At 40.6% G+C, this 21,280-nt stretch overlaps 1 protein-coding gene across 1 annotated transcript; it reads right to left on the bottom strand.

Annotated features, from left to right (window-relative positions):
• Positions 1-295: 295 nt before the first annotated feature.
• Positions 296-17,274, bottom strand: fam120b (family with sequence similarity 120 member B). The gene is made up of 15 exons (XM_030415608.1): positions 17,177-17,274; positions 16,678-16,815; positions 15,965-16,155; positions 15,640-15,773; positions 15,306-15,428; positions 14,921-15,112; positions 14,573-14,843; positions 14,298-14,481; positions 13,853-13,954; positions 13,245-13,417; positions 11,305-11,397; positions 7,003-7,209; positions 5,979-6,126; positions 1,112-1,373; positions 296-998 (listed from the first exon to the last, which is right to left on the bottom strand). The coding sequence occupies exons 2-15, from the start codon at positions 16,811-16,813 to the stop codon at positions 968-970; spliced, it is 2,247 nt and encodes a 748-aa protein (XP_030271468.1). The 5' UTR covers positions 16,814-16,815; positions 17,177-17,274; the 3' UTR covers positions 296-967.
• Between the last annotated feature and the right edge of the window lie 4,006 nt (positions 17,275-21,280).

A 21,280-nucleotide genomic window follows, 5' to 3' on the forward strand; every position in this document is an offset into this window, starting at 1 on the left:
ATGAAAGGTTGTTCACATACATAAAAAATTATGTGCCAACATTCAGAGTTTTTGAGTTTACCAACAAGACCTAGAGGAGGCTGGATTATTGTGATATTTACTTATCAGTCCTTGTTACTGGAGTTATGTGATGTGTTATATTTTCTTTTCCTGTCGTTTCAACCACAGGAATTAAATTCTATTACATCAAATTTAAATATTTGCAACTAGAGGCCTCTATAAGTAGAGTTAGCGTTGTATAGGACAGCTCAGTATCAAGACAATTTATTTGTGGGCAGTAGAAAAGAGTTACAAATATAATCCTCTTGTTTTTATTAGTTTCCATTACATTACAGCTCATGTTCAAAAGCAGGAACTCGTGTTGCTTCACTTTCTTCACAAATGGCTCTTGGAATCAGTTTATAGAAGTGTGTTAATCTCTCATACTGATGCCCGACTCTTTCAGCTGAAACCCGATACCAGCATTACAGTTTCTCCAGTCCTTTAAAAGGATTATGCCACTGGATACACTCGGCTTTTAAGATCTTTGCTCTTTTTATTGTCACAGATAAGAGGTAAAAACAGGCTTGAGGATTAAGCATTAATCCACTTCTCAGTGCATGATTGAAGAGGCTCATTTCTGTTTGTTTTGTGAGTGCTCACACACATTCTCCATTTGTATTTACAGTAAGACAGGTAAGTTGCCCTGAGACGAAGGAGAGGCTTTAAATTGTTTCAAAGTATGTCCAAAAAAACCATCAACTTAAAGTTAAACTGGTAAATTAAATGATGTTTCGCTAATCTCTTCACTCTGCCTCCTCATGATCCCCATTTCTCTACTCACAGCATCCTTTGGACAAACATTCCTGACGGTTAATTCACTAATCAGTTTGTTCAGAGAAATTTGATTCCTTCGCTCCTTTCATCATGTCTTTCCCATCCTCTTAACTCTTCAAATCCTCCCCTCTAATCCTCCTCTTCTCTCCTCTTAAGTCCCTGGTGCAGGAGGCTGCGACCATCTGAGAGGAGAGGAGAGGAGAGGAGAGGAGAGGAGAGGAGAGGATAAATTATACAACAGTGAAACAGAAGCAACATGAGAGAAGAAGACATTTTAGTTTCGTGCTGGTGTTACCTCGGAGCCAGCCGATATCTCCCTCTTCTGTGGTGCGATCGACCTCCTGACTGTTTTGGAGGACGGCTCGTGTTTGGCGGTTCTCCATCGTAGAAGTCAGGATATGAATGAGGGTGAAAATGTTGTCCTCCTCCCTCCCACGGTCTCCCCCTGTCTTTATATTCACTTTGGTCTTGTTTCGCCTCCCCTCTTCCCCACCATCCTCCTCTGTGTCGAGGGCTTTGTGTCATTTCTCCTCTTTCCCTCCAGCTGTCACCGCCACCTGAAAGTGAGAAATGTCATATTTAAAGGAAAGGAGAACTTGAACACATGAACATGATATTTTGTGCCTTAGTTGAAATAATTTGGGTTATATCACATACAAGAGTTCAACTACTATCAATCAAAACTGACCACTGGAAGTCAAGTCTGAGTGAACAGCACCAAGATAAAGTAGATATCTGAGGTTTGGCGATTTAAAACTATTTTCTCCACTCAGCGTTTATTTTAATTGTTGCTTATTTAGTCATAAAAATTCAGAAAAACAGAGAAGAGATTTGCTGCTTTAAACAGCAAAAGGCTGCAGAGACAGATTGCAAAAACAATTCTGACATATCATCTAATCTTAAGTTATATAAGAGAAACCTGTTGGCAAATAGTCTCCTTTTTCCATCTACTTTCAAAAGAAGAACTTAAATATGACACTTCACATACTTAACTTGTGAAGTTTTCTTCTATCGTGTCGAGTCAGTGTGAATAAATTACATAACTTTTATCTGATCAAATTAAATCAACTATTTAGTAATGCGGATGACCCCTTTCACATTTGACGTAATTGTATGATCCCTGTTATTATACACATTGACTGGTGCTGCTCTACTTTGCTTGTTGCTTATGTAGTAATAAATATGAGAAAACATGTCAGATTTGAACCAAGTGTTCACAAGCTTTAAGGATAACATTCTGCTAGATTCACTTTGTTGTTTCTTACACTCTGGACAAAGTCGTCAGCAGTCACCCATTAGATTTTAGTTCTTACTGCTGAAGTTTGACTCGATACGAGCCTGAATTCTTCAATGAGTCTGGGAAAGACTAACAGAACTTTTAGAATTCAACAGTCTGAGTAAATCCTGGTTAAATGTAGGGCAGCAAAGAATTAAGCAATGATTGGTCCAAAAAGAAGTTAGTACTAATTTAAATAATTGTTTCAGCCATTTTTAAGCAAATATGTCAAATATTTGCTGGTTTAATCTTCTGAAATAGGAGGGTTTTCTGCATTTCTTTTTAATGTATGACAGTAAATAAAGAGACTTTGGGTTTGGGGCTGTAGTTGATAAAAGAAGCCATTATAAGATGTTGTAACAAGAATTTTCACACATTTTTAAGGCATTTTAAGGACTAAACGATTACTCAGTAAGAGAGATAAATCAATAAGTTGTCAACTACAACATTAATCTCCAACAAATTGGTTTGAGAAATTGTCAAGGAAAAAAGTCTCTCTGATTCCAGCATCTTAAATTTTAATATTTGATTTTTTTTTTTATCCCATTTTTAAATCACTAATCTAAATATCTTTGGGCTGTGGACAAAACAAGACACTTGAAGACTTCATCTTGGGCTCTGGGAATATCTGATCCATTTTTTTTCCTGCTATTTTATAGACAAAACTGCTAACTGAACCTTGACATCTTTGAAATAATCGACAATTAAATAATCATTTGTTCATCACTAACTAAATGCCCAACTCTCTACAAAAAGTACCATTGTTTCTCTCTCGCTTAAACACATATACACACAAACACACACACACACACACACACACACACACACACACACAAAACATGCCTTTAAAGTCTGTCCTCAATTATTTCAAGGCTACCCACAGAAAAGAAATAAACAATGAAAACAAATCCTATATCGCAGCAGACGTACACACTCAGCAAGTCTGACAAACGCTGGCAGTTAGAGCAAAATTATTCAAAGAAAGAGAAAACTTTTGTGAAGCTGAATGCTTACAGATCTCCATGTCAACAGTCATCTGACAAAATAAAGAAAACCTCAACTAAGATGAAACATATTTCTATTCATGGTAATACGTAACCTTTGCTCTACTATTTGTTACAAAATTGACTGAAAGAAAAAGCTAAACGTTTCCCTCCTCTTGTTTAGCTATTGTTAAAATCTGTCCACATATTCAGAGATGCTTGTGACAGATGCGGCTGATTCGAGTGCTTGAAATGGAACACCAATTCCAACTTTAGACCCCACCAAATGGGAGCTGCTGCCTGCTCGACCAGATCAGGCTGCCGTTCTCCCATCAATCCACTCACTGGGTGTGAAAGTGCAGGGAAATGAGCATGTGAAATGCCATGCATAAGTGGATGCGTCAGTCAGGCCACAAGCACCAAAACGATTTAAAGCTCGATTGCTGTCGTCGGCATGTCTTTCTGAGACAATTTCACAGATTGAGATTCCAACTGAGGGAGACAAATAAGATCAGAGGTAGATGAGCTAGAATGTGTTGTACTCCAGAACAAATCTAAGATGAGGTTGTTTTTCATTGACTTTTTGTCTTTTTGAGGAGACGTGGGAGAGCAGCTAAACTGGATTCCCTGTTGGAGTGTAATTGCAAGGGCAGGCGGGCAAGGGAGATATTTGCTGAGAAGACTAAACATCAGGCCTGATTCCAAACAAAAACCAAACCGGGCCCTCAACGATACCACATAGCGCCACCACTGCTCTCACGCACACACATACTCTCTGTCTCTCTCTCTTCCCCCCTCCCCTCCCCTCTCTCTCTCTCTCTCTCTCTCTCTCTCTCTCTCTCTCTCTCACACACACACACACACACACACTCCATATCCCCCAAGTTCTGTAGTAATGATTGGTGTCTGCGTCTGGCAGAAATGAAACACTGAGGTATAAAGAGTGTATAGCCTTCCATCTATAAAACCAGAAACATCCTCATGAGACCCACAAGGGTTGACTTGGGCAAAAAGCAGACAGTTCGGCGCAATTCGGAGACTCTGCGCCAACATGGCACGCAGAGAAAATGCTCCCAAAAGGTTTATAAGTCACAGGGTTGAGTAGAAACTATGGGTTCACATTTCACAAGCTGCTGCTGAGTCGTCTTCGGAGACTGACCGCTGAGCCGGACGGGAGTCTGTGAACCACAGATGAGCCTTGTACCAACAGGGCACACAAGAGTGACGGAGCATCAAATACAAAGAGGTCACATGAACGCTGATCGAAGCGTGTAAGAGGCTAAATGTGTTTGAAAATGGTCAGGAGATTGTGACGGCTCGGCATTCAGTGCCAGAGAGAGAACAACAGAGAGAAGTAAGAAAAAGAAACAGAGAGAGGGAGAAGAAAAGGAGAGAGGAAAAATAAATACAGTGGGGGGACGACTGTGGGGAAGGGGAGCAAAACGAGGGGAGAGACAGAAGAAAGAAGTCTGTAATCAGTTCGTCTTGTTGTGTGTCTTAAAATAGAGCTCTCTCAGCCTATAAACAGAAACCTACTATTACTAGTGCACTGACAAAGCAAGTCTCCGTGCACGTGTGTGTGTGTGTGTGTGTGCGTGCATGCGTGTGAAGGCCGCAGCACACATGGAGCTTGTTACAGCACGGCCCTCTGGGTAATGTGGTACTGCGAGGGGCACCAGAGAACTACAACCACAGATCGACTGTCAGATTAAAGTGCTGCTTCTTTGTTTGGCTCCATGAAAAATGTCATCAGTTTTTCATACGAGCGTCAGTGTTTTTCTATCGCTGTGATCACTGCAGGCCTGAGTAGTTTTTGGTTCTCTAGACGGTGATTGGAAACGAAGACTGAAAAACATGAATTCTGGACCAGTGGAGGCTTAAAAATAATACAGACATGATAAAATCACTTTTATGTTTTGTCTTTGGCATTTTTTGTCTATTCATTGGCAGGTTTACTGTCTAAATGCAGACGGGACACATGTCAACAAAGCTCCCTGGGCAGATCTGTACTGAGGACTTTGTGGTTACATGGTATGCTTCCTAACCACTAGGCCACCAGCGCACCCTAGAAACACCATAACATTTCTTAATTCAGGTCAAAAACATTTTTCTCTCTCTGACCTTTGTTTAACCAGGATGGTCTCGAGATCAAAAACTTTTTCCAGGCCAGAATGGCAGCATAATTATGTTAAATGAAACGACACAGAAACAACATCCACAGGCAGAGTGCAGAGCAAGAAAGGACGAAACATAAATCACTGTTAAAACACACAGCATCTCAATAAATATAGAGCTTTTAATCAAAACTGGCTCATTTCAGTACTTAAAATACCCATGATTTAGTTTTATTTGAAACTATGGGTGAATTTAGCTCAGACACTCATGCACGTGTGCTGGTGTCTTTGGCTGGAACAGAACTGTGAAAATGAATTTCCCCTCGGAGACAATAAATCATGAATCTGAATCTGATTTAAAAGACACACATGACACTTTGATCACGCAACATGGTTTCCATTAACAATGTAACAGTTGAGTCATTTTTAAATGTTTTATATATAGACTGTCCCTTCATTTTCAGTCATAAGGTTACAATTTATGTTTAATGTGGTGGTCTGACCAATTTGATGTTTCTGCTGCGCTTGTGTTTTTACATGCTTTCCAAATCTACCATACAGCGACAAATCAACACAGGTCAGACTAACTGCTACTTTTGAGTGGCCCAACATTTATATAAGGTCTCCAACCTGGTGTTGGCAAAGAATGTTGTGACAAATGAGATGTGCATGAACTGAACAAAACGCAGTTAAGTTGTATGTCAATTGGTACGCAATGCAGGGATTTCCTACATTTAAGCTATTATAAACAAACAGTGTGATTGGTTGTATATAGCAACAAAGTCTCACCTGTGTGTCTTCCTCTGAATCCAGCTCCTGATGCAGTTTTATGACTTTGTTCTGGCATCATGGATCTGGACTGCAGGACTCTGCCCCGCTTCCTGCAGGTTTCTATAAGTTTCTCTCTCAGGCAGAGAAACTGAGACAAACAGGATGACTGGAAAAAAAGATAACACAATTTGAATTACACATGCATTTTAGATATGTGTAAAGGAACCGTTAAACCATCAATGGAAATTGAGTCATGACTCACCCCCATGCAGATGGAAGGTCGATAAAGTGGTAAAGTTTCGAAGACCACATAACATAACAGAATTGCAGCATTCTCCTAAACAACTGAAGTAGATAGAAACTTTATACTATACATTTCTATTAGCCAGGCCAAAATGGAAACTAAAAACACAGCTCGCCTAATGTGATCTATGTATCCAGAAGCCCCAAGATCCCAAACTCATTTAAATGTGCCACAAAGCCTTTTTTAAGCTAAAATCTTCTTCACTAGCTGATAAGCTTATATTGTTTGCACACAATCCATCTAAAGTGGGTGCACAATCGACTGTGTATCAAGTGCGTAAATAACCTATTTTCCTGGGGCTTCCAGAGACTTAGATTGGACCAATTTACCTGTTTTATGTTTCTTTTTGATGTTTTTTGATATTTTTATATTTTATATGTTATAGTTGAAAAATTCCTTGTGTACTTCAGCTGTTTAAGAGAATGCTGCAACCCTGGTTTGCTGCAAACCTCCAAACAAGTTTTATTAATGAAAAACAACTTTATCCGGCCTTCCATCAGTGCGCAGAAAATTACTGAATTTTTATTTTAGGGTGAACTTATCCAAGGCACGTATCTAAAAAGCATGTTGTTTATATGTGGTAAGAAAACAATACGGATCAAATCACACAAGTACTTAGTTGTAACAGAAAACAACTTTTTTTTCCCTTTTTTCTCTCTCCTCAAAATCTTGCCACACACACACACACACACACACACACACACAAATTCCCCTTTTTGTTTGTCTGTCTCCACTCACATCGCCTTCCAACAACACAGTTTTCTCCACGCCGCTATGTGCCAGCAGGTACTTTGAGTGGAACAGCCGTCCATCGAAGCTGTGCCAAGGCATCAGGGCGGCGCTGGGCAGCGGGCAGCCGCTGGCACAGTTAGCACCCAGCAGGTGGCTCAGTCCTCGGACGTAGAGGGATCCCAGCTGCACCGCACGACTGGAGAGGAAAGGCAGCTGAGAGCAGGGGAAGGAAAACGTTTGGTTTTACATTTGGTTGGTAGTACATTTTAAACCGCACCGCCATGAATGAAGCAGCAGCATCTCTCTCTCTGAGCTGCCATCAGGTCATACTTGACCTCACCAAATGTGATAATAAATTCCTTTAGCTAGAAGTTCATACAAAGCAAACACAGGTCATCAGCCCCCCACAGTGGCTGACCACACAGCAGATCACTCCACCACACATGATGAAAGACATGAGGCCTGTTCCATTCAGTAAGATCATTAATAAATAATTAATTAACACATCTAACTGTCTTTCTCATCAGTGTGTCCTTATCATTGTTCTACATACAAGTCATTTTGGTTCATTCACCTCAGACACATATTAACAACATATTTATCATGACATTCACATTAATAAAGCCTGTAAAACTTAACTTAATCAAGAAGTGGAGGTCGAGGCATCCTTAACGACGCTGATAACATGTTCTTGTACCGTATCATTATCTGAACAGTCCTGTTGTAAAGAGACATCTGTTTCTTCAATATTCTTAGTGACACCACCCGCAACACATTTCTCCCACTTTTGCTCACAGCTGCTAAAATAATTAAGTGTTTCCCAACCCCAATTTGCGCAACCTTATCTGCTCGATCCTGACACATAAACCACACAATTACATTCCACTCAGACCACCCACTTCTCTGTCACTATCGTTTTAGATTGGTATGTTAAGGTGACAAAGTTGATTGGGTGTGGTGGTTGCTATATGTGACAGTAAAAAATAAGGCAATATATAACAGATTTTTCGGAGTATTTTTTAAGATTAAATGATGCACAACAAATTGTTTCAAGTGAGATGAGAGGTGGAAAGGTGAGGGGGAAAAAATCGTTTTGGTTAAATATTTATCTGAATGTAAATTTCCACGAGTTCAAGGAAAAAAGTAAGTTTTATTATTTATTATGTTAATATTTTGTAAAAGTAACAATAGTTATCCCTACTTGTCACTTATTGATTGAGGTATTTGGTAAATAATAACGTGATATTTGAGTATGTCACCCACTCCAAGAATTTATCAAATGGATCTAATTTAGCACTCCAAAGTGCTTTTGATGGGATTTTAGAATATAAAAATAAATATTGTGCATCACATGTGTCACCAAATGGCAGACTAATCAGACCCATGATCAATATCTGATAAATGAATGAGAAAATGCAATAATCATCACAGAACATTGTTTTTTGTTTTTTCTCCTGCTAGTCGCAGCTATAAACTTTAGGTACAGCTAATCCAGTTAATAGAGCGATTGGTAACTGGGGAAGAGATATGTGGGAATTTGTATGGAGGAGAACAAGGCTCGCTCGAAAAGAAGGAAAGTTGACAAAGAAAATAGAACTTGAATGGACAGACCAACATATGTTAATTCAGGCAGACTGTGCTAAACTGCTGTGTCTCCTAAGTTGTGAAACAGTGGTGTTGATCAAAAGTGGGAATGTTGAGCAGCACAAGAAGACCAAACATGGATCCCTGGAGGAAATATATCTATATATAAGATGTGGTGAGAGCGCGCAAAATGACCGAGCTGAGAGGTGTTGATTTTATTTTATAGACATAGGGGTCGGCTAATGGATTCAATTTAGACTTTCTGAGCTTTGGATCTTTGCTGGGAAGAAATTTGGGCAACTGGGCATTTAATTTTCATTAAAGACCTCTTGTGTACAGGGATAAAGCCTAAAATTAACCCAATATGATTTTCAGGCCATATCATCCAGCCCCCACTGAATGATAACATCTAATCTCTAAATAACTGACCATAAAAGTCAGCAGCAGAGAGTAAGAAGAAAGAAACTGGAGGAAAATAAAGGAAAAAGATGCTGATAAAGAGGCAGAGAGCATACTAACAGTAACGACAGCAGGCAGATATTCTGTGTGTGTGTGTGTGTGTGTGTGTGCTTTCAGCTCGCACCTGTCCTCTGGCAGATAGCACTGATAACAGTGATTAGGTGTACACACACACACACGCACACACACAGCCCTGCCTGCCACCTGCTTCCAGTCAAACACAGCTTCACCTTCTGAAGACAATGAACCACTGGACAGAAACACAAAAGCCCGAAGGCGCACACAAACACACACACACACAAAGAGAGAGAGAAAGAAAAGAGATAAAGAGCAACATGAAGAAAGACAGAAAAAAAAGAAAGTGGTTGAGAGCAAAAAGTAGAAGAACATGAGAACACGCAAAGTGAGAGGGACAAAGACAGAAACGTGTGTGTGTGTGTGTGTGTGTGTGTGTGTCCAGCGGGGCGGAGTGTGCTTGGTGTAAATAGCTCCATGTGGTGAGCGTCAGCCAGGACAGACAGGCGGCTGTCGCCAGCACACTCTCTCTGTCACACACACACACACACACACACACACGCCACAATCACGGTCCCATGGGGAGGAATGTTGCAACGAAACCAACACATCCCGAAACCTACCCACAACCCCTTTCCCCCCTAAATACACACACACACACACACACACACACACACACACACACAGTCTGACTCATTTTTTTTACTCAGCTGAATATACTAATCATTTTTTTATTTTAAAAAGATCTTTTATGGGGAGGGATGAGGGGTGGGGAAATAAAGAGAATAGATTTCAATTTTAGCTTATATCTCACAGGCACACACACACACACACACACACAATCAAATATCAAAAACTGTGTGAACCACACACATCTGGGTGTAAATGTGAGTATACTCAAGCGGTATGTTTGTGTGTTTGTGTGTGTGTGTGTGTGTGTGTGTGCGGAGTTAACCCATACACTAGTAACTCAGTTAACCTCCCTCCTGCAGCTCTGAACCTCTCCCAGACAGCATATTCAAATCAACGCCCATCCCTAATTATTGTGTAGAAAACAGACGAGCAGCAAAAATACAAATTACTAGACACAAGTATGGTAATTAAGCAGTAAAAATAAATGGGGCTACAACAAGGCAGCAAACAGCAAGGCCATTTCCCCAGAGAATGGAAAAGCACAGCTGAATCTCAAATTCTCGCATCTGTAAGATCAACCGAGCTCACTGAGGACTGTGAGAAGAATGAACGTTGCTGATTTGACACTTAGGATCACAACTATTGAGTGTTGCCACTATCGATTAATTCATGAATTATTGTTATCATTCATTCAGACCAAGTCATCACCAAAACCAGGGTGTATCGAGACCGGTTCTAGCCGCACAATACACAATAAAATGTGGAACACGCAAACCATGGGCACTCCTAAAATTGATCTGGTCTGATCTTGGAGTAAATTCCAAAGTGCGCTTTGTCTGAGACCAAGAACAGACTTTGTAAGAATACGGTCGGTTCAGATACAAGACTAAGAACTTTAAATCGTAATCTTGAGACTAAGACCAATCTCAAGTACTATAACACCACTCAACAGTTTAAAACCAAAAGATGGTCAATTAAGGGTGATGAAACACAGAAAAAAAAGAATAAAATCCTCACATGTAAAGAAGAAGAAAACGCATTCTCAGCATTTGTGTTTGATCAACAACTCGACTTTGGTTTGCCATTATTTGATCATCAGCAATAACAAGCTTACAAGCTATCGCAGAGAAATAACTTGACCTACTTCAGCTGTGGCAGCAAGAACATAATAAACCATCAACCCTTATGTTGTGTCTGCAAAAATATGTGTATTTATAATCTTTTGATTTATTCTTGAAAAACTTCATAAATCAATTTTTGTAAACCTGGAAATGTCTTCAAAATGACCATTTGCAACTGCAATACAACTGCAGTTTAAACATTTGCCTGCTTTTCTGGAGACTCAATCAGCACTTTATTTGTATTTTCTCCCCGTTTGTGTCCTCACTTTCTATTACTGGAAACATTGTCTGAGCTGTGTTTGCCACAGGAGGACCTTGTTTACTGTAAACTACGGGGGACATTGTGCTCTTGCAACAGCAGACTCGAAAACTTTCAGGGCTTTTTCAGTGAAAGTAAGAAAACAGATCTGTTCCTTTACACAAAAAAAGGCTATTTTTGGTTGAAAATCTGTTAAAAAATCTAGGGTGGGTGTGTGAGTTTGTATTTGTATCTAACCTCGATCTGTTGAAGCTCCCGAGAGGATTTTAGTCTCAGACACACAGCCTGACTCAGGTAAGCATCCAAGTCCTCTTCAGACAAAGTTTGCACCTGAAAACACACACACACACACACACACACACACACACACACACACACACACACACACACACCAATACAGAGATAAATATATGGTTAACCAGTCCAATCACATCTCAGTGTGTCTTCTGCACTGTGGGTCAGTTTGTTTTGTCTGCTCTCTGTGCAACAACTCAACAGAGAGAAACAATGCGGGATGCAGAAACGAGGCTGCCCAGTTGTGTGTACAAAACAAACAAACAAACCCCGAAGCTATTTAAATAGAGGACGGACGGGGGAATGTGAATGCAGCAGTGATCAGACAACAACAGCTACTGTTGTCTGCTCAACTTTGATTGTCCACCCATCTACAAGTCCATCTAACGAGCTGCTCTTCTGTCTGTCTGTTGGTCCTTCATTCAGTCTGTTTACCCAAACCTTTGGAGGGCTGCCTGCTGATCTTTGTTTCTTAAACATACTATTTATCTGGTTTAGTAAAACTTTAATGATGGTATGTTTAACAATAACCCAGTTAGATACTAGTTAAAGTATGTCGGGCTATCAATTCTAAAAAAAAAAAACTAGTTTGTGCCAGATAATGAAAAGGAAGAAGAATATATGTAATTAAATCATATTTCTGGCTCTGGTGCATCCATCCTCATGCTTTTTACCTGTCCAAAAATTCTTAAACTGTGCACAGTCAGTCAGATTAAATAAGCACATTTAAAAGAGCGAAGACAACATTTAAGGTTAATTTCTTTGAAGATATAGCTTTGTTAAGGAGACATTAAAGGGTGACACTTGTTTCGAACGGTTGATAAATGAGTCTTAAGTACCATTTTAGTTTGGCTTCTGTGCCTGTATCCGTGTGATGTGAGCCTGTGATCTCTGTTGTGTTTAAAGCTCAATCAAATGACGTCAATGCAGAATGTACAAACCAAAAACACAAATCCCTGCGCTCTCTCACTGAAAACAAGGCATTACAAGATTACAACAGTACAAAAGTTGATAGTGTAAAATTTACAACCAAAATAAGGGCACGATTGTAGTGAGGTGAATTAAGAAATGTCTCTTAAGATATTCGAAGCCCCTGGATGGTTATCAGAGCACTTGTTGACGTCAGAGCGCAAGTTACAAAGACCGCTGTCTTTGGCTAGACCGGGCACTCAGTGGGTGATAGTGGCTACAATCAAGCCACGACAAAGCAACGCAGAAAACACCGTCAACAAGGGATGTTTGACTTCAAATCACAAGTTGACAAAAGAGCGAAATTACTGTATATGTTATCGATCTAAATCCCAAATCAAAAGCTGACTTGTGTGTTTAATTGTTTCCAAATACATTTGGCCTTTATTTTCTGTTTACATAAATCACCAGGTGTAGCTTTACTACCCTGCCACTGGCATTATCTTGTCTGAAATGCCTAAATACAAACTGATTCCTTTGTGCTTGACTGTTTCATTTAACAACTTAACTTATCCATCACAGGCTAAGCCAAATATGCAGCCCAACCAATGAAAGCCAAAACAGTCATATCGTCTACAGTGGAGATGCTGGAACACCCAACATGACTCAAGAGAAGGCTGTAGTGGACTCAATGCTAGTATCAAATCAGAGATAGTCACTTACATGTATTTACAATTAAAATAAAACACATTTGTGATTGATTACAGACATAAATACTGGCTAATACACGTGGATGATTTATGAGATATGAGATGTTAATAGCTCATTAATCAAATAATTAGACTGCACAGAACAAATCTTTGATTGGGGTCTTTGGTTTCCTTATCCCTATGTCTTTCTCCTTCTTTCTCTCTACTCTGTTGTCATTTACTCACTGGAAACTTGTAAAAAAAACTTCAAATAATGTACATTACCTGTAGGACTATGTAAGTGACCAGGCAGAGAGCAGCCAGCAGAGAGTCTTCAACAGCTCCGTACAACTCAGAGTACTCCCGGCTGTCAAAAATTGAAAGGAAGCACTTCAGGCGAAGAGCAGACACTTCAGGACCAGTGCTGAACCATAACAAGTCCAGACTGGGCTGATCACCTACACAGTCAGAGAGAGAGAGAGAAAATATTATGCAACTTTGCAAAATCACTGTATTTCTTGTGACAAATGACTTTGATGACAACAACCAGAGGCCAAAATTCAACTTTCAGTCATTCTTATGACCAATGATTCCTTAGAGTAATGCAACTGATTTAATTGCAGCAGGAAACATATTTCTAAAGAAACACTGGAAAACATCTCAAACCACAAAAGTCATTTTTGTTTCTTATCTGGAGCACTGCAATTTTTAAGTGCATTACCGAAGAGCGAAACGGTGACTCATCGTCTTGGTGAAAAAAAAAATCAATAGTACTAAGAAAAACACTCTGAACTTGCACCGGCTTGTTTAATTACACTGAAATCAGGATTTGTCTTAAACCAAGCAAAAGAATACAGAGACTGGTGTAAAAAAGAAACTAGAGGGTACAGTACATGGGAGGCTGACAGGGACAGGCTGGACCATGTCAGGTTCCTGCAGAGGGTTTCCAGGAAAGACAAACCATTCTCTGATTGCTGGAAGGTCTACGCTGTTGCCTGAAAACACACAAATGGGTCAAGGTTAGACTTCGGCTGAAACACACAGCTGTCTTGAGAAGACAAGAAAGCATTCATGTCTTTATTCTTTTAACTACAGTATACACAAGAAGACTGTACTTCTTCTGCGGTGTGTTTACAATGTGTGTATGTCTATCCATATACAGTCAGCATACTATGCTAAGGTCTCCGCTCAACAAGTTGTGTTCAAGTGCATTTTTTTTTCTTTTTTTGATTTTTGTGTCCGGGCCCTTTGATATCTGGTGTTTCCAGAGGGCATGAGTATCTGTGCATGTGTGTTTATGATGTTCATGTGAATTTTCCAGTAAGTTGGCTGTCCTACCATCATGCCCCTGGAGCAGCAGCAGCCCATAGATGAGTTGCCTGCAGGGTTTGTAGACGAGAGCCTGGGGCAGCAATTCAGTGTCCTCCTCATCCTCCAGAGTGTTGCTACATTCAGTGACTCCTTCCCACACAACGCAGTAAACCATGAAACCCTCCACTGCTACATGCTTCTCTTTACAGGCCTGTGGAAAACCACAAAGTAAAGCATAATGAGCCCAACGTGTCATTTGGTATTTTAAAAACAATAGATACAGAATGAAGTACAGACCATACCTTTAATATTTCTGGACTAACATATTTCTCAAAGGCTGGAGCAGAGGGAAGTGAGGAGATATCACCTTGTTGAGGAGCTTCCTGTCCAGGCAGTAAGTAGGAACAAATACCCCTCTTCAGGAGCTCTCTGTGAGGAGCTGACAGATTCAAAGACTGAGGGACGAGCCTCGTCTCCTCCTCCTCTCTGCCCCACAAGGAGCTTACAAGGTGGGATACAGCTAGCACCATCTGCCCCTGAGGAGCTCCAGAGTGTGGAGAAGGATTGTTTAACCTGAGAAAAAAAACATATTTAGTATTCTATTTCATTTATGTTTTTATAACAAAACAGAGCCAAAAAACTCCGGACACCTGTATGTTGCCATGGCATCATTCCTGATGTGCTGCATCTTCTCCTCGGACACCACATCATTGCCTAGGAGACAGGCCAGCAGAGGCAGCTGGGTAACAGCCAATCCAATGGTACGGCAGAGCCTCTGTCGGTCGTACAGGACAGTGGTGAGGCTGTCTGTCCGCAGCTTTGCCACAGACAAGTAGGGGGCACTTTAAAAGATAAAACTTTATTCACACTTTCCATGACTTATCAAAGACACAAAGTCATCAAATTCGTCATCTTAACTGTTAACAGTGGTGTAAGTCATTCCGAGGCATTAAAAGCAAAAGTAAAGATTCAAAAAACATTTTTTTTTTTACATCCAACACAGTCTTAAAGTACAACATGATGATATGAACAAACCTGTCGTAAATGATGAAGTCTGAGTCCTGTCCCAGAATGCCCAGACTGCCATGCTGACGAGCATAGCTGGCAATCTCATAGTCTGCCTCCTGTACTGAGCTGAACACTTCCTGACCCAATGACCTGTAAGCAACAATAAAATCTACAATAAGAACAACAGAGACAATAATTTCACATAAACAGTAATAAGAACCATCATCACATCAGATAAAACCCCATTAAATAAAGCCTAGTCTTTTAAATACGTTAAATACATACATAATAAACATATCTCAGTGTGTAAGCTATGTACAAGAGGGCTGCTGCATCTTAATCTGTCATTGTAAATGCTGACCTCAGAGCAAAGCTTGTGAACGTTGCCAGACCCGAAGGAAGACAGAAGAACTCTCTACCAGGCTGCTCTCCATGTGTCTTCATGTGATGAAACATTCTAGAAATCTCCCCGTTTACTCTGCGTCTCCTTTTCACCTGTGGATGAAGAGGATGATGTCGACAGGAGGTGCACTGTGCAGACTTACTATAGCAGTTGAGTAAAATGACATATTGACATCTACACTGTTGTACAGAAAATAATAAGTCAATAAACTCTAACTAAAGTCTTTAAACAGCGATTTTAATAAAAAATATTTAACACCACAGGTTTCAGTTTCTTTCCTCACCCATTCCTGTCTCTTCTGCTCCTTCACCACCCCATCAAAGAAGAAGACCAGTCTGATGCCTGCTGAGGTGAAGGCCTCCACCCAGCTCTTCAACACATCCATGTACTCTCTCCACTGGCCTCCACACACCCAGTCCTTACATGAGTACCAGTGGCGCAGGCAGGCCATACCATCCACAACGAGAGTGGGGCCTAAATGAGGGTGACAATACAAATGTTACAGAAATGTTTTCCTAGTCTTTTGTTTTACAAAGTTTTCAATCATTCCAACATCAAAACCTTTTTTTTTTCCAACTCTGCTGCCATAATGTATGTGATGGCAACACATGCTTCTAAAAATAATATGCTTTAAATATTTACAAGGTGAATTATACAAGAAGGGAGAAAAACGTATGCTTTTGATCATATAACGCAATATTCTTGATTATTATCTGCACATTCCTTTACCAAACAATACACTCATAATAGAAGTTGAATGTTTTGAGCTCCAAATGACATTTTAATCTCCTCTGGAAATCCATACACACAGTTAAATCAACCAGACAAGACAGATGCCTGTGTCTTTTGTTGTACATATCAAAAAATCTTCTGTTTTGCAGCAGTACTATTCTAATAATGTAAGTTGGTGTGTGTTTGGACAACATCAGTGTTAGGATATGTCCACTGCTGATTCCCCACACTGTCATATTGCTTTCACACTGAGATAAACTCAACTGGGAGTGTTGGCTGAGGATGTGCAGTCGTGTTGGCTTCTGGCAGCATGTTGTCTGGCCATTTCTCTCAGGTTCACGGTCACACAGGCTTCTGGGCAGCAGCGCTCCAAAAAGGACTGAAGACCTTTCACACCCATTTCTACAGAAAAGAAACAGAAATACAGTGAGAGTGAATTCACTGCAACTTAATAAGATGCTGATGCTTAAGTGTATAGGACTGACGCTTTAATTTAATGTGTTCGTAACATATAACATTGTAAGTATCTAATGAGTGAGACTGCTTCGGGTTCACCACAAACACAACGTGACGGCTTGTCATGTTAGTCAATGCTCACTGAGAATAGACTTGTATGCTAACAGTTAGCTTAGCTTGGCACCGCTAAAATCATTTATTCCGAGGCTGCGGCGGTTCCTGTCCATTAAAATATAATCCTTCTAAAGAAATACATGTCTGTGAATACGTTAACCCTTTAGTTGTGCATCACACAGAGAAAACTTACTTCAATATCGTGGTGTATGTGAGTAGCATGTATCCCTGTGTTTACTAGACGCAAATTCAAATTGCTTCCTGTCTACGCTCTGCGCATGACGTCACCACGTTGCAAAACAAAGCGCACGTGCTCGGCGCCGGGAGCCCAGCAGGATTACAATGCAGTAAGTTTTCTGTGTGATTAATCCAAATGTGAAAGACAATGTAGCCCAAAAAGTCAAATTTATCGCTGAAACACGAATTAAACAGCTGATTGAGATCTTTATGCTGACGCTGTAATTAACTAATAAACATCTTAAGGTGGACTGAATGAGAGTGGACCATTGAGGGTTTTGTGGGCTCAGTCCTCCCATCATGACTCCCCAGGCTGGGATCAGAGAGGGGGCTAATTGCTCTCCAGGCTCTCCTGGAGAATGGGGGCTCTTTTCAGAAGTCACAAGCTATTAGGTTTACCTTCTCCTCACAAAGCACCCCCGTCCCTTCAACGCCATTGTCTGCATGCAGCAGGAATAAAGAAAGGGACATATGCTGGATGTCAGTCCAGCTGTCAGCATCTGTCGTTCCTCAGCCAGATGCTCTGTGGACGGGGAGGACAATCCACCCCTCCCAGTCAACTGATCCTCGAGTAGGGAGGAGTTGTGTTGTAAATCTGCCCCCCCTGTGAGTGCACTGGAGAGTTATGACCACTGGACTCATGAAGACCACATGGACAGAACACAAAAACGCTATGATCCTAGTTTTGTTTTAAGTCCGTAGGTTAAGGTCACCTTAGCGTTGAGAATGCTTTTTTTGAAAACAGAACTGTAAATCTCTGCAGATGTTTAATCAAAAGCTGCTTAATCACTACTTCTCTTGGCACTTGTCTTAAAGCTTGAGTTTAGTTTGGGTTTAGATCCGTGTTGATAGGCTGATAGTCAGACGGACTCACTATTTGTATTTGGTATGAAAACAACCAAACACAATACAGTACAAACCACAACATCAACAGAACATCTGATAATAGCTTTATAACATGTTCAAGCACAGGTTGTTGATCAGGGATGAAAAGCAATGATGACAGCTGTCCTAGATGTCATGTCATGTTCTGGTCATGTTGGTCTGGTCATGGTCAACTCATTTAGAAAAATTTGAGGCGTACCTGGTCAAACGTTTACATACACTTGTAAGTGTGCATCATGGCAGCCTCCACTTCCAATGATTTCTACTGCTCTCATTTTTCTGTGATGGAATGTGATGTTAATTAATTTATTAAAGGTTTTCTGATAATGTGACCAAATCTTCTGTCTTGAATATATACATACAGTAATTCTAATATTTGGTTAAATGTCCTTTGGTCATTTTCACTTCCATTAGATGATTCTGATAACCATCCACAAGCTTCTGGCAGGTCTCTGGCTCAATTTTTAAGCACTCGTCTTGACAGAATCGGTGAAGTAACTAAATTAGTTGGCTTCCTCGCACCAACTTGTTTCTTCAGCACAGTCCACGTGTTCTCGACATAGTTCAAGTCAGGACTTTTGGAAGGCCATTCCAAACCTCAATTTTAGCCTGATTTCTCCACCACGTCTGATGTGTGTTTGGGATCATTGTCCCGTACTCAATCTTCTGGCTGATGATTTTAGGTTCTCCTGAAGAATTTGGAGATAATCCTCCTTCTTCGTTATTCCATTTACTTTCTTTAGAGCAGCAGATCCACTGGCAGCAAAACAGCCCCACAGTATAACACTACCACCACCATGATTGACAGTAGGTGTGGTGTTCTTGGACTAAAGGCTGATGTTTGTCCATCTTGAGCAGTTTTCTCTCCGCAGCAGGTGATAGTTTGTCTTTTCTCCATGATCGTGGCAGTGACACAACTGCGCCATGAACTTTATACATACGCACAGTTGTTTGTATAGTTGATCCTCTGACCTGTAGCTGCTTTGAAATGGCTCCAAGTGACTTTCCTGACTTGTTCAGATCAATAATGTGCTCTGTCAGATCAATGCTGAGCTCCTTAGACTTCCCCATTGTAGTGTTTGTGGCTGAGTCCAGTGGGTGTGTCAAACAAGCCCTATTAAAATGGGCCCAGAAAAGTCATCAGCTGTCATCAATCATCATCACTCAGAAGAAGTTAAGAGGTCATGCTACAAAGAACATCTGATTCACACAACTTTCTACGACTTTCTGTACGGTTATTTTTGAGCCTGCAAGCTTTAGTCTCAATTTCGGAAGACCCATGAATTCAGATTGTTTTGTGACAAGGTAGTATGTGTTCCACTCACTCCATCACAGAGACATGAGAGCAGTAGAAATCATTGGAAGTGAAGACTGCCATGATTAGCTTTTTCTTTTCAAGTGTATGCAAACTTTGGGCCGCGACTGTACATCTCCAAGAAAATATTAGATCCTGATCCACAACTTTATTTAGTTTACATCTAACTAAACACGGCGTCACGTCCTACCAGTCAAACACTATTGTATTTAACCTTTCTGATAGCACAATGATTCATTCGTGTTATATGGAAGGTAACCTGCCCTCCTGTTATAAAGTAGATTACCTGCCCTTTATTGATTATATGACGTATATAACGTGTCCTGTGATTGTTATAGCGTGATCTATCAGTAAACTGAGTATGTGCAAACATTTTTTAATCTCTCTAATTGGGCATCATGATCTTCTTATCAATCGCTAATCTGTTAATAATTCTTTAGTCGGATATGAAGCGTAGTAAAGTCACCCAGTACTGCGATGGTTGGACAGACAAAAGGGGGTTGCAGACAAGAACTGAACTGGTGCACACAGCCAGAAGGCATGACGATAACTGTACACTGCTGTATATTAGAATGAAAATGTGCTTTCAGACAGAGTGGACAAATCTTAATTTTCACCAATTTATTCTGGCCATTTGAGCCAACTGCTAACATTTCAGCCTTCATCAGAGCATGGACAAAGAAGTAAGGTCTTGTCATTCATATACAGGAGTTGGCAGGCGATTAGCTTAAAAATCTCATGGTCATCAAATTCAAGGTCCCATGCACATAACAACTCTGCCCTGTATCACATTTAAGATATTAAAGATTAACTAGTGCTTTTTATTATCATGTTATGACATTGATATTGATACAGTGTAAACCCCGTCAAGCTCACACACTGTCCAGGCTCAAAGGTTTTGGATCCTGATATGGGTTATAGATGTATAGTATTTATTGTCCAAGTGCAAAATGTGGTTTATATATATATATATATATATATATATATATATATATATATATATATATATATATATATATATATGTATACATATATATATATTCATGTTTCGAAAACACAAAAGACCAGAAGTGGAAAGGGGTTTATATAATCCTGCATCCCATTTTCAGCAGCCAGTGTTTGGGTCTGCTGCCTATTCACGTTGGATCTTTTCAACTTCCTCCTCCTCCTTCACTGACTCTTCCTACTCATCTTCGATCTCCTCCCCCTCTGTTGCCTCCCCCCTCCTGCTCCTGACCAAAGCTTGACTCAGGAGAAACAGAGGCAGATGTTCCAGGAGCACACGACTGCCCTCGGCCCTACCCCCCAACACCTCCCATTTGTACTGGATCAGCAGTTAACCCCCGGAAAGAATTGACCATACAGGCACGCACACACACATACAAAGAACACCGCTGCACAAATCTGTACTGGCTCAACAGTTGTCCAACTGAATGAACAACACACACACACACACACATACACACACACACACCAAGTGCTGTCCAAATCCCCTCAGTGTCCCTGATAGTAGCCACCCTGGGGTCAGGCCTGGTGTCAGCGTCCTAGGGCCCAGGGTCTCTCTGGGCAGCTGGCCTGGCTAATCCTGCTGCTGGAGGCCACTGGTTCTCAAACTAAAGGCCACGGACCCCCGGGGGGCCACAGGGCAGGGATCTCAGGGAGCAGGGAGTGAGTGATTTGTCCAAAAGCAGGGGTTTTTTTGGGGGTTTTTTTGGCTTGTTTTAAGTTCATTAAACATTTAATATAATTCAGATGATTTAATTCGGTGAAGCAAGACTTTCTGTGCTGAAAACGTCATGGGGGAATTTAAAAAGCTGTGTCATCATCATCCCAAACACAATTCATCATCAAAACCAGATT

Source organism: Sparus aurata, chromosome 4, assembly GCF_900880675.1.
Source record: "Sparus aurata chromosome 4, fSpaAur1.1, whole genome shotgun sequence".
In the NCBI taxonomy this organism is placed as follows: domain Eukaryota; kingdom Metazoa; phylum Chordata; class Actinopteri; order Spariformes; family Sparidae; genus Sparus; species Sparus aurata.

Bases quoted from the DNA above. Each gene is read 5' to 3' on its own strand.
- fam120b (XM_030415608.1), bottom strand. From the start codon at position 16,813: ATGGGTGTGAAAGGTCTTCAGTCCTTTTTGGAGCGCTGCTGCCCAGAA. The intron at 13,418-13,852 runs GTACTGTACCCT...CTGACTGTGTAG, and splicing joins TGTCCCTGTCAGCCTCCCAT to GTGATCAGCCCAGTCTGGAC. The intron at 1,374-5,978 runs GTGAGACTTTGT...TCTCACTTTCAG, and splicing joins ATTCAGAGGAAGACACACAG to GTGGCGGTGACAGCTGGAGG.